General features: G+C 41.1%; 1 protein-coding gene across 1 annotated transcript in view; it reads left to right on the top strand.

The window, feature by feature from the left end:
- The window catches only part of DNAAF1 (dynein axonemal assembly factor 1), a 38,529-nt gene that overhangs the window by 19,711 nt on the left and 5,367 nt on the right, over positions 1–13,451 (top strand). The window contains exons 3-9 of the mRNA XM_072636179.1: positions 1,990–2,125; positions 3,156–3,247; positions 6,803–7,024; positions 7,143–7,309; positions 9,304–9,425; positions 10,172–10,338; positions 12,043–12,309. Of these exons, the coding sequence (XP_072492280.1) occupies positions 1,990–2,125; positions 3,156–3,247; positions 6,803–7,024; positions 7,143–7,309; positions 9,304–9,425; positions 10,172–10,338; positions 12,043–12,309 (1,173 nt within the window). The remainder of the gene's footprint in view (positions 1–1,989; positions 2,126–3,155; positions 3,248–6,802; positions 7,025–7,142; positions 7,310–9,303; positions 9,426–10,171; positions 10,339–12,042; positions 12,310–13,451) is intronic.

A 13,451-nucleotide genomic window follows, 5' to 3' on the forward strand; every position in this document is an offset into this window, starting at 1 on the left:
TCACTCTGACTCCATCTCCTCTGAACTAGCCACCTTCTCTCCTTTTCCCTGTCTTGACCTTTGGTGAACCAGTTCAACTGTACTCTGCCCACTTTCCATGAGTCCTGGCTCCCTTATATTACCAATTATCTTCTGCCAAGCCTCAGCCTTTGAGAACTCCAACTATCCTTCTTTGCTCTTACACATATGCTGTTGAACAAGAGTGGATAAAAATCACATAACTCTTCTAACTGGATCCACTGCAAATTTATATTACATAACCTCAACTTGGGTCTCTCTGCTTTTAGGCAATCCTACTATGCCTCCCTTATCAACTTACCATCCCATTCTCCACAGTGGCTCTTCCAAACTTATTCATCCCTCCTCAAATCTTCCATGACTCCTCCTTCCCTCACTCTCTCAACTGAGAACCTTAACTTCATACTTTATTGAAAAAAATTGAGGCTATTTGCCAAGAGCTCCCTCTTCTCTCCAGATGCCTTCTGTCACTATCTCCTCCTTCACCTATCTCACACCAAGGAAAACCTCTCTTCCTATACAAGCTGTTTTCTCCAACAGATTGCCCCCATTTATTATCTCCACTCTCTCACTTATCTTTAATCTCTCCCTCTCTTACTAGCTGTTTTCGTACTACTTACAAACATGCCCATCCTGAAGAAACCTCATTTGAGTCTTCTGTACCTGCTGACTTCAATGAGGATGAAAATAGCATCAAAATCAGCTATCACACTGATGGCAGATTATTTAACTTGAAAAGGCTTTAAGCCAAGACTAAAGCAGAGAGAGAATTGATGAATGACTTTTTTGTTCACAGATGATTGTGAATGCAGTTTCTGTGGCAAAGATGCAACAACTGCACCAAAAAAAAAAAAAAATGATTCCCTGATGCTTATGCTAATTTGGCCTAAGAGTTACAAGAAAGAATTACAAAGACCAAGGACACAGAACTTCCCCACGAGGCAGCACCACACCATCCATATGCAGAACCATTGGTTACAGCAAATGGAAACATTTTGAATACTGTGGATAAGTTCACTTACCTTGGCAGTACACTTTCCAGGAATGTTTCTTGACCTAAACTATTAAGTTTAAACTCTGCTTCAGAGAGCGCAACTCCTATGGCCATGTTGTTTGAATGCAAAACACATGCTTGCTAAAAAAAGACTATTTTATGGAGAATTCACACAGGGAAAGTGTTCATATAGTAGTCAGAGGAAGTAATACAAGGACATTCTCAAGGTCCCTCTTAAGAACTTTGGAATTGACTATGACATGGGAGACACTGGCACAGGACTGCTCAGCATGACCTGCCCACATCAGAGAAGGGGCTGCACTCTACAAGAAAAACAGAATTGAAATAGCTTAAGAGAAGTGCAAAATGCACAAATTTACAGAACCCACGCCAAACGTTCACATGGACTATTTGTGCCTGACCTATGGTAGAGCATTCTGAGCTTGCATTGGTCTGATCAATCACAGTCCATCACACTGTAACTTGACTCTAGCATAGTGATGTGGATTTTCCTAAAAGACTATTTTATGGAGAACTCACATTAGGCCAGAACACTAAAGACTTTGGAATCGATTGTGAGATGTGGGAGACACTGGCATGGGACTACCCAGAATGAATTTCAACAGGGACACACTTGAGGGCCTAGAGGGCCACATGTGGCCTTGAGGTCACAGATTCCCCACCCCTGGTATAGACTATGATGGAGAAAACTGTAATAATGCAGATTAAACCTAAAAGTGTTCATGCAAGCATTTTTTTGAGGGGAGCACTCGGTTAATTTACCAACATTTACCCACACATTACTGATCAGACTTAGAAAATGTGGACATTTTCCTTGTTTTTCTGTTAGAATGCAAACTTAACTGCAAACAGACTTTGAAATGCTGACATTAACTTCAATTAATGTTTGGAATCCCTTTTGTGGGAATTATTGCATGCAACTTTTCTGATTTTACAAAGATATCTCTCTTTTTCAGAGATAAAACCTAAGGAGAAATCTACAGACCCTTCTTCAGAAAAATGGTACCAAAGTGAGCAGAAGCAAAGTGGTGCTCAAAACTCAAAAAATCACTCCTTGAGACAAAAAACTAATGAAAAGGATGATTGTCATAGGTAATGTCACATTTAATGATAGCCTCTTGGCATGTTTTTGTGGAAGGCTAGGACAAAAGAAAGTAATATGGAATGAGCTCCTGTCTCCTTAGATAGCACAGAACTATCCTAAAAACTATTATTGGAAAATGCTGTGTAAGTAGTGTTAAATTAAAATGTTTTTTAAAAAATGTATATATCCCAGACATTGGTGGTATCAAACTCAAATCCTTGGGGCTCCATAATGACTTAGAAAATCACACAGTGACAATATGGATATTCTATTGTATTTTTCATTTATTTTGTTAATATTCCCCAATTCCATTTTAATTTGGTTCAGGTGGCACTCAGGAGTGTTGCCAGTGAAGTGTTTAATTTATCTTTGCTGGATACATTCAAAAGGAAAGAGTTAAATCAAGCTTCCTAAATTATTTCAGTATGCATACTTTGGGACCATGTCTTATCACTGACTTTTTTCCCTTGTTCATTCTGATTTTCTTTTTAAAAATTTATTCTTGCATTTTCCCAACACCTAAACAAAGCCCCACCCCTTACAAAGAGTAAGGAAAGAAATGGATGTATCTATCCTTTAACTTGAACCGTATTTGACTATTGACACTGAATAGAATTCTGTTGCCACTCCATGAAGATCTTGTTCACATTGTTGCAGTGACAGTGCAGACCATTCTTTTGGCTTGACTTTCTTCGCCTTCTAATAATCTTCATTCAGTTTCTCAGATTCCTCCCAACCCTTCATATTTGTCATCCCTTAGGTGCAGCTGTATTTCATTTCATTCACATATTTATTCCCTAATTGTTTGGCCACATGTTTTGTTTCTCCCTCTTTATTGACATAACACGATGATGAGTGTTTACATATATATGGGTCTTTTCGTCCTGTCAGCAATATCCCTGAGATGTAGTCCCAATAGTAAAATTTCAAAGGGTATGAACAATTTGATTTAAATTTTTTGGATAGTTCCAGATTGTTTAACATAAATTTTGTAACTGACTTTTAAAAATCACTTAATTTACTTTATTATGATTTCAGAATGACTAAAACTTTCCTTAGAAAACTTTGCAAGGAACAAAAACTGTATATGACTCCAGCATTAAATGACACGCTTTATTTACACTTCAAAGGTAAGCTTCTGTTTTCAGACAGGCATTGAAAGTTCACCTGAGGACCTAGAAGGCAGATGGAGTGGAGTGGGAAGAGGGCTGGCCATGGCGTCAGAAAGCCGAGGTCTAGTTCTAGCCTTGCCCTTGCTGGCTTGGTGATTTTCCTGCAAGGGATACTCATTGGACCTCAGCTTCTCTGAGAACAGAAACCTCATAATACCTTTATCCATTTCGCAGATTACTGTCAGTGAGATAACATATAGACCTAGGTGCTATGCCAGGAACTATGCTAAACACTTTACACATATCTCATTTGATCCTCGCAGAAATTAGCAAAGAAACCTATTTATCCAATTCGATAGCAAACAAAAATCAGAGAAAGTATACAAAGGAGAACACATACACACACACACACACACACACACACATATACACACACACACCAGCTAATACAGGGTGAAGGAGCTCTCCCATTGGGAGTGAGGTAACTCAGCTCAGCTAAGAGTCCCAGATCTCACCTAAGGAAAAGTTCCCAAAGTCTCTCGTGTTTCAGTCTAGGGACAGGGATGTGATGGAGACTGCCAGCTCTTCTCATGTTGGCTTCCTCCCAGAAGGGAGAACCTGAAGTGGGGCTGTCATCAGCGTCTTCTCTCTGGAAGCTGGAAGCCCAAAGCGCCCCAAATTCTAAAAGACTCAACAACTTGAAGAAAGCAGAAAAGCTCTCCTCTCTCCCACCTTCCCCAGCTCTGCTCTGCCCCTCACCCAGTCACAGGGCATTGCCCTCTTCCACTAAGGAGAAAATCCCATCCCAGTGAGCTTTGGGACAGGAGTCACCAAGGATTTACACTTTTGGGGAAAACCATTTCCAACACAGCAATGTCAATAGAACCACAGGAAGCTTAGGTTGGTAGGAGTTCCTCAAATAGAATACTGTCACTTTGTGGACACTTGGTCTGGTGTTGTTCCAGTCTCATGGGTTCAGCTAAGAGCTGTTTACCTTCCAAACATTCCCATCAGCCCTGATCGTTTGTCGGACCCTTCAGCCTTTCACATACCATACCTAGAGCATGTGAAAACTTGCTGACTTCACTGTTCTGAGCTCTACCTCTCCCTTCCTGAGTGCATCCTGTAGAGAATGGCCAGACTAAAACTGCTTCCTAAAGCTGTGGTTCATGTTACTGCCCACGAGCCTGCAGTGATTACTCTTTGTCTGTCATATCCAGGCCAGATTCTTCATGTTGGTTTCATGCTTTCCATAACCTGGTCCCACTTTACCCAGACAATCTTCCAGCCAGGTCAGTCTCTCCTTAGATACTTATTCATTAATTGCCCACTCATGGCACTGTTCACTCATGTGAGGGATACTCTTTCTATCAGAACCTTCTCCCATTGATTGTTCAAGGCCCATGTGATTCTACCTCCTCCTGGAAGCGCGCTAAGCTCATTAAGGCCTTCTCCATTTTCTTACTTTCTTCACTTTTATTATTTTTTAAATATTACTATCTGAACCATACTTTCTGCCCCTAATTATATGCAATGTAGCACTTAAAAATGCTTTTTCTTGGTTTTCACTAATTATTTCATGTCATCTCCTCTGCCCTCAAAAGACAGGAAATAAGCTCTCCTTAAGGACCAAGGTTATTATATACTTGTGTATGTACCATGGTCTCTAGCACAATGCTGAATACACAGTGAGCACTCAATAAATACTTGTTGAATTAATTTTCCAGCTAAAATATCTCTCTTTTGTACCCCCCTCTTTTTCTTTCTATCTCCATCGTACTTTCTCCTCCTTACTAGCCTGGGCATTCACCCAGCTTACAAGCATAGGGCTGATACCCCACTCCACTTCCCCTCATTTGATAGATGAGAAACCTGATGCTTGGAGCCAGGGAAGCAGCTTGTCTAGGAGGCCTAGGCAAGATCCCAACAGCCAAGCTCTGGGGCCTGGGGAGTTTTCCTACAAAAAAGTCTTCTACAAAAAAATCATAGACATAGAACAGGATCAATCACATACATCTTTTGCCCATCCTATTATGACCAGCTTTGGGCAAAACTAGATATTTGCCTCAGAGCAAACTGGGTGGCACAGTATGATAGAGCACTGGGCATGGAATCAGGATGGTAGAAGTTCAAATACAGCTTCAGACACAGACTAACCGGGTGACCTTACATAAGTCACTTAACCATTGTTTGCTTCAATTTCCTTGACTGTAAAATGGATATGATAATAATACCTCACAGGAATGTTATGAAGATCAAATGAAGTAATATATTTGTAAAGTGCTTAGCACTATACCTGGCATGTAGTCAGCCCTATATAAATCCTTTTTTTCCTTCTCTTTCCTCTTCATTTTTCCCTCTGTTTTACAATGCCTTCATTCCTACCCCCAGCAGACCTTTCAAACTCTGGTTAGAAAAGTGAGGGAACAGGCCTAGAGCAACAGTGGCTGGTAATCCTGGGCATCTGGAACCAAGAATGGACAAGCAAAAAGATCCAGGTGGTGGAGGGGGAACTGGGAGAGAACAGGATAAAGAACTGAGGTGATAATCAATCAGTAAGTGCCTACTTTATGTCAGGTACTGTGCTAATCACCAGAGATACAAAAATAGACAAAATACAAAAAAGACAAAAGCCCTCAAGGTGCTTAGAATCTAAAGGGAGAGACAACGTATACAAAGAAGCTCTGTTCAGGATAAATAGGAAGTAATTAACAGTGGGAAAGCACTAGAATTAAGAGGGATTGGGAAAGGCTTCCTGTAAAAGCTCTGGATTTTATTTAGTCCTAAATCCTTCTACAATCACTGTGGCAGAGCTTAGCTCCTTCACAGGGTCCCTACTCCCTTCTTTTGACTTTTTTTGTGTCACTTTATACAACACATACTCAACATAGCACCTTGTTGACTCAAGAGGGAGAGTATGGGCTGGAAATAGAAAGTATTTCCTAAGGTTTCCTGAGTGGTTTAAATACAGGTGTTAGAATGGCATATATGTAATAGGGAAAGTACATTTGGACCTTCATTTTCACCTATTGGATTTCAACATCAGAGAAATCAATGATGTACTTTCCATAAGTTCTTTCATTATACTGTCAAGGTATGGAATACTAGGCTGAGTTATTCATTCATTCATTCCACAAACATTTATTGAGAACCTGCCTTGTTCAGAATGAACTTCTGTCCTAGAGGACGTACAGAATTTAGAGAAGACAAGAGTCCCTGCTTTCACACAGCTTATAATGTAGTAGTCACAAGACATAAACAGTCAGTTACACAGAATCTCATCATTAGAGTGGCATATCACAAAACACTATGTAAAATCCAGGCTCATTAGGAGAAGCTTCCAAGAGGAAACAGCAGGGCAGAGATTAGTCCAGACTGTCTGGATTGTAGAGTGTGTGGACAGGAAACCATGAGACAAGGCTGGCGCCCTCATAGAGGGCCTGGAACATCCTGCACTGTGGACCAGCCGTGGACCAGCCGGTGGTGGTTATGCTTTTAAGTGGTATGTCTCTAATTCTTGCTCTGCTGACAGCCAGATCCCTTTAGCTTCATCTGCTTGTTCATTCGCTCTAGGTTTTGACCGCATTGAGAACCTGGAAGAGTACACAGGATTACGGTGCCTTTGGCTAGAATGTAACGGGATACAGAAAATTGAGAACCTACAGGCACAGACAGAATTACGTTGCCTCTACTTGCAGTTAAATTTAATTCATAAAATTGAGAACCTCGAACCCTTGAAAAAACTGAATTCCCTCAACCTCAGTAATAACTATATCAAGACCATCGAGAACCTATGTAAGAAGTGCCGTGTGCTACGTGTTGCTTTCCCATCATGTCCCTCACTTTCCTGCTTCTAAACTTCTTCCATAGTCTTTGGTGTTTATCCTTTAATCCGGCTGTGATTGTCTTTCAGCTTGTCTCCCAGATCTAAGCACTCTGCAGATTGCTAACAATCACCTAGAGACTGTGGAAGACATTCTACACCTAAAGGACTGCCTCAGTATTTGTGTTCTTGACCTTTCTAACAACAAGCTGAGTGATCCTGATATCCTCAATGTCCTGGAAGCCATGCCTGATTTGGTAACAAAGCCTAGTAAATTACTCTTCACTCATTCTATCCATCTACCAATCAACAAGGATCTATTAAGCACCTCCTAAGAGTTAGGGACTCTCCTGGGTGCTGGGATGGAAACCCAGAGAATGAAGTCATTGTTTTTCTTAAAGGAGCTAAGAATCTATAACTGAAGCCTAATAGTACAAACTTTGCTGCAATTTTCTGTATGTTCAGTTCTGGGTACCACATTTGAGGAGCAACATTCAAGAAAGACCTTTGAATCTCACTTCATTTGTTGTATGACTTTGGGCAAATTATTTAATCCCTCTGAGTCTCAGTGTGCTCATCTGTAAAATGGGGATAATATTTTTTTTTTTTGCACTACCTACTTTAAAGGGTTGTAAGGAAAGTACTTTATGGATGTGAGTTGTAACAAACAAGATCATATGCAAAGGTGGTGAGGTGACTAGAAACTACCTTCTGTGAGGACATTTAAAAGGGAGAATTAGGAGGGATGCAAAAGGGTTCAACGTTCAGTTTGACTACAGAGGACACAAATAAGAATAAGGGAAAGGCAGATTTCCGCTCTGTTTGAGGGAAAAGGTACTGATTATTGGAGCTGCCTCAAGAAAATGGACTCTGCCCCAGAGGGTAGTGGAGCTCTCTAAGAAGAAGCTGGATGTATCCTTGTCAGGGTTATTCTAGAGGGAATTCCTGGAGCTGGTGACCTCTAAGGTCCTTCACAGCTCAGAGAGTCTGGGACTTCAGAGGGAAAGTAATTATTGTAAGCACAGAGATTTTTGAAAATGTATTTACTTGCCTGTTAACATGTCTGATGACCTACCTTGAATTCCTAAAAACAGAAGAGGTATTGGTGGAAATCCAAGGAATATTGGAAGATACTGGAGATGTCCATGTACTTAATCCATATTATAGCTTTGCTCTTCTTCCTCTGTAGGGCTAAGCTAATCAGCAAGGCTTAGAGGGTCTGTCCCCCAGGGACATTCCCAGAAGTCATATGCTGGAGGCCATTGGTCCTGTGTCTGACAAGCAGTACTTTTGATTTTAAAATTGCTTCTAGTTAGAAAGGGAAACACTGAGTCAATCAAACATAGATTGAGTCTAGTTAAATAGATTGAAGTGGCAATAGTGCCATGAATAAATTTGTCTCAGAACTTAGTGATCATGCAGCGTGGGGCTCTTAACCATTTCTGTCTCCTGGCTCTCTTTGGCAGTCTGGTGAAGCCTATGAAGTGCTCTTCTTAATAGTGTTTTAAATCCATAAATAAAATACATTGAAATAAAGGTTTAATTTTTTTCCATTCAAGTTCGAAGACCCACTCCCACCGCCAAAATTGGGGTCCATTTACTCATAACCCTTGACCTAGATTCTAGTATAAATTTCTAATTTTGTGGGGAAACAGGCCTAGAGAAAGGAATTAACCTGTCCAAAGTCACACAAAAGAGGGAAGGGAAGAGAAGAGAAGGAGAGAAAAGAGAATAAGTATTTACATAGCACCTACTATATGCCAGGCACTAGGAAACACTTTACAATTATCTCATTTGATCCTCACTAAAACCCAGAGAGGTAGTACTATTATTATCCCCATCTTATAGGTGAGGAAACTGAGGCATTCAGAGATAAGTGATCTGCCCAAGGTCACCCAGCTGGTGAGTATCTGAGACTGGATTTGAACTCAGGGCTTCCTGACTCCAATCTCAACTCTCTAATCCCTATTACCATCAGATGCCTCAATGTAGGACAGTTTACATTATTCTTGAAAATTTCATGAATAAAATTTCATACAATACAGTCGAAGAAAAGGATCACTCAGTTACCTGAAGAATTCCAACAGAAAAGCAATTCTTAAATTATCTCATAAAGGATTTCATAAAACATGACTTTTTTGCACAGATATATCTTATAAATTAATAGCTTCTTAATGCATAGAATATGGAGTTATCCTAATCATATCAATTTTATTTCCAGTGCTTAATTTTACTGTTTCTTTGCTCATAGCGTGTACTGAATTTGATGGGAAATGCAGTGATTAAGAAAATTATGCACTACAGAAGAACTGTTACCATTCGACTGAAAGTCTTAACCTACCTGGATGATAGGCCAGTTTTTCCAAAGGACAGGTAAAAATAATTATGAGTTTAATGGACAACATTTGCCTCTCTCTTCACAGTTCATGTCATTTTCACAAACATCTCATTTGGTCTTCCAAACAACCATATGAAGAAAAGTACAAATATTTTTATCTCTGTTTTACAGAGAAGGAAATTGAGGCTCAAGGAGTTGATTCAGCTCACTTGTAGTCATACATGTTAAGTAACTAGAACTGAGATCCAAGGCCAATCTCAAGTGCAGTACTCACTGGGTAAATTTTAATTTTTTAGACAAACATAATGTCAGGCTTCAATAATTTAAATTTTCACTTGAGGAGAAAACTGGTGTAAAGGAGTAGAGAACTTGAAATATAGAACATTTTGAAAAGAGAGTTTTATTCCATATTTTCAAATTCACTTGAACTAGCTTCACTAAGTAGATCTGCCATAGAGACTAGTTTCAAGTGATACAACACATATGCACCATCTATCCCTGGGCTAGTGCTCTCTGGCAGGGCCTCCAGAGCCCACTTCGACACTAGCAGATTGGAACTTTAAGGAAGATGTGAAATCAGGTGACTTTTTTTAAAAGGCAAATTAACCCATAACCCATTTTCTTTCCCATACCAAAGAATGGTAATAAATAGGTTCAGAGAGAGCAGCCTTTTGGTTGCACAAATATGTGTTCTTATTTTCTTTTGAATTAACAGATTTTTAAATCTCACCCCACCCCTGAGTTTTTTCTGAGGAGATCTGTGCTTTTCTCTTCTAAACAGAGCATGTGCAGAAGCCTGGGCTCAGGGAGGGAGTGAAGCTGAGAAGGAAGAAAGAGGGAAATGGGAAACCAGGGAAAGGAAGAAGATTGAAGACAGCATTGATGCGTTGGCCATGATTAGGCGAAGAGCGATGGAGAAAAAGAAACAGAAAGAAATGGAGGAAAAAGGTATTGTGGGTGGAGAAGGTGAACCAGAATCACCCACAGGGCTCCTTTGGAGAAGGAGCCTTCATTTGTAACCCTTCTTGGTGTTAACCTGAGAAGCAGCTTGGCCTGGCAACCCCCGACGTGGATGTGAACATCTTTGGCTGTGTGATCCTGGGTCTGTCCATCATACATTGGACAACTCAGATAATTGCTGATGTACATCAGTAGAGGAATTGTCCACTGGGAGTTCCCGACACCAGTGAAATCACCATCTTTCTCTGGCTGATAACCTTAACCTCATATGCCCTATTGTAAAGTAACTTAAGTGTAACTGCCTCAGCTCAGCTCTTCTTCAGGTTGGCAGACAGGACCTGGTCAAATGCGGAGAAAAATTGGACTCAGATTATGAAAGAGAGTTAATTTTTCAAAATAATCCTTGTTGAGCTAGAAAATAACTCACCATAGAATTACATAAATTGTATTCATTCATTTTAGGTCTCAAATTCATAATTTTTACTAATTTAATTACTTTTAACTTGCTGAGTTTTTAAATCAGTTTTTAAAAATTATTATTATTATGACTGTTAAGGTTTCTCCATTTACATCCTCTTCTGTTAGATCCTTTTTCATGGCACAGAAGCAGTCCTGGGTTCTTGAAGGCTGTGTCAGGAGACAGTGAGTTGGCAGGTTCTACCCAGCAAGTGAAGGAGGTTAAGAGGAAATTCCTCAGATGGCCTTGACATGTCCCGCTCATCAGAGGGAGGGTCCTGGCCAGCTCAGCATCAGGGTGATGAACCTTTTGGCTACAACTACTCTTGACGATGGCCATGTCAGAGCAGCTTGTGGTTAGCATCAGGAGAAGTCCCCATACCGGCCAACATCATTCAAGCTCACGGCTTCCTGACTCCGCATCTAACAATACTCTGCACACTGTCTCAGGCCACTCTGGGGATCCCTTGCAGTGACCCCTTTACGCAGTGACCCCTTTACACAGTCTCCTGCATTGGGCATCAGTGCCCTAGGACACTAATGAATCATGAATTATGGGCACTTATTATATATTACTTGGTGCTGTTATTAACACTTTCAAGGATGCATACATCCCCTCCCCAGTGAGCTCATAAGCTCCTAGAAGGCAAGGGATGTGTCATCTTCTTTTATCTCCCTCTTGGTGCTACTTCCATTTGGGTGTGAGGGTTCTGTGCACACCTCTGGGGCTGACACTCAGAGCCAGCTGGTGCTCTGGCCTGCCTGAAGGATAGTTCACATACTGCTGGGCTTGGGTGGTAGAACGGAGGTCATCGTCACCATCTTAGGGTAAGCCTGTGCATCCCATTTAAAAATTTACAAAGTGCTTTGCAAACACATTATCTCATTTGAGCCTCATGGCAATCTTGAAAGGGAGGATCTGCATTTTACAGATGAGGAAACTAAGGCAAGCAGAGGTTGGGACTTGCCCAAGGTCACAGAGTTCACCAATGTCCAAGACCTTATTCCAACTGGGGTCTTCCTAAGCTTCTTTGTCCAATGCTTGCTCTACCCACTGTGCCTCTTCACAGTCCTTAGTGTGTAGAAAAGTGAAAGGAATATGTGGGTTTTGTTTACATATTTAGGAGGGCTCCCTGTCTTACAGATAATGCCCCATCAGGGCCCCCATCAGTTCCTAATAAATGCTCAGACCTAGACCTGAAATGCTCCTCTTCTTCACTCTCTAACTTCATGTAGGAGAGATTCCACCATCAGACAATGGCCTGAGCACAGATTCAGGCACAGAAGAAGGTCCTCAGTCCCCTGAAGAGGAAGCCACACAGCAGAAGAAAGAGAAGTTTGTCCAAGAGAGTTTTGAGGCCTGGGATGAAATCTTTCCTGAGGATTCCAATGTGAAAAGTAAGGCACCTACTGAAACTCAAAGAGAAAGCCAGGAGAAGGAGTCAGACCCAGATTTTCAGGCAAACAACATGGAACTTCCAGACCCCCGAGCTTCACAGGAAGGTAATTGCCAACCAAGAGGTTCCCCTCAGCACAGACCAGAGCCAGGCCTTATCCCCAGTAAGTGACAATGGAACATCTGCTGAGAGATGTCAATAATAAACAAATCAGACCTGAGACTCAAGAGAAGTGTTCTTTAGTGTCAGAGTTATCTCTGAATGTCTAGAAGGTGGGAATCCCCTAGGAAATTAAACACAGGCAGTCAAACAATAGCTTGTTCTCAAGGTCTTTCTCATTGCCTTAAACTTAGAGAGCTTTCTCTTAGAAGCCTGGAAAGGTCTGAGCTGCTCTGGACAATTCTCACCCCAGGCTGCACACGTTTCACCCTTTCCCTCCCTGTCCTCTTGGTCGATTCAAGACTTCCTGTTTCCTCCCCTAGATTCTCCCCTCTCCACCCCAATCAGCATCGATCTTGGAGGACTCATAGATATGCCTGCCACAAAGACTCATTGGGCCAGCCCATGCCCTTCCTGGCACTGAGGTTTACTTAGAGGCAATTTGGTAAATGTAGGATCAGGGGCAAGTATGACGGATGGCCTTCCTGCCATTGCATCATCTGTTCTTGGTAGAAGGTTCCAAAGTTACTGCTTATATTTTTTAGGTTGATTACATTTTAAATTGGTTCCTTCATAGGGCCTAACAAGAAGGAACTATTGTCTCAGTACCAGGCCTCCAGATTACACTAATACCATCCAAAGGACATGGATTCTTATTAGCTTCTGTCCCAGAGGGGTTCTTTCCTTTTTTAAAGATGTTCTATCAGGAGATTAACATTGATCATCCATACAACCAACTGAACATGCTTAGTGATTTTGACATTTGAATTCATTCACCCCACAAAGTATCAGGACAGTTCTTTAGTCACTGCAGACCCTCATTCTGATTCTTTGTTCATGCACACTCACGGCTTCTTTCATGTGGTCATGCAGAGTAGATGTGTGTCTTGTTCTTCTCGTCTTGAATTTTCTCTTTGTTTTCTTTTGAACAGCTTTCCCCAGGTTTTTTTTTATGGTATGGTGGTCCTTCCTAACCTCAGTGTCTTATCCTTGTCCATAGTTACTTCATCCTAGATCTTGGACCTATTTTCTTTTGTCCATCTTACTCTTGGACCTGTTTTCCTCTGTTTATCAACTAGAAAACAGCCT

Source organism: Notamacropus eugenii, chromosome 1 (assembly GCF_028372415.1).
Source record: "Notamacropus eugenii isolate mMacEug1 chromosome 1, mMacEug1.pri_v2, whole genome shotgun sequence".
Taxonomy (NCBI): domain Eukaryota; kingdom Metazoa; phylum Chordata; class Mammalia; order Diprotodontia; family Macropodidae; genus Notamacropus; species Notamacropus eugenii.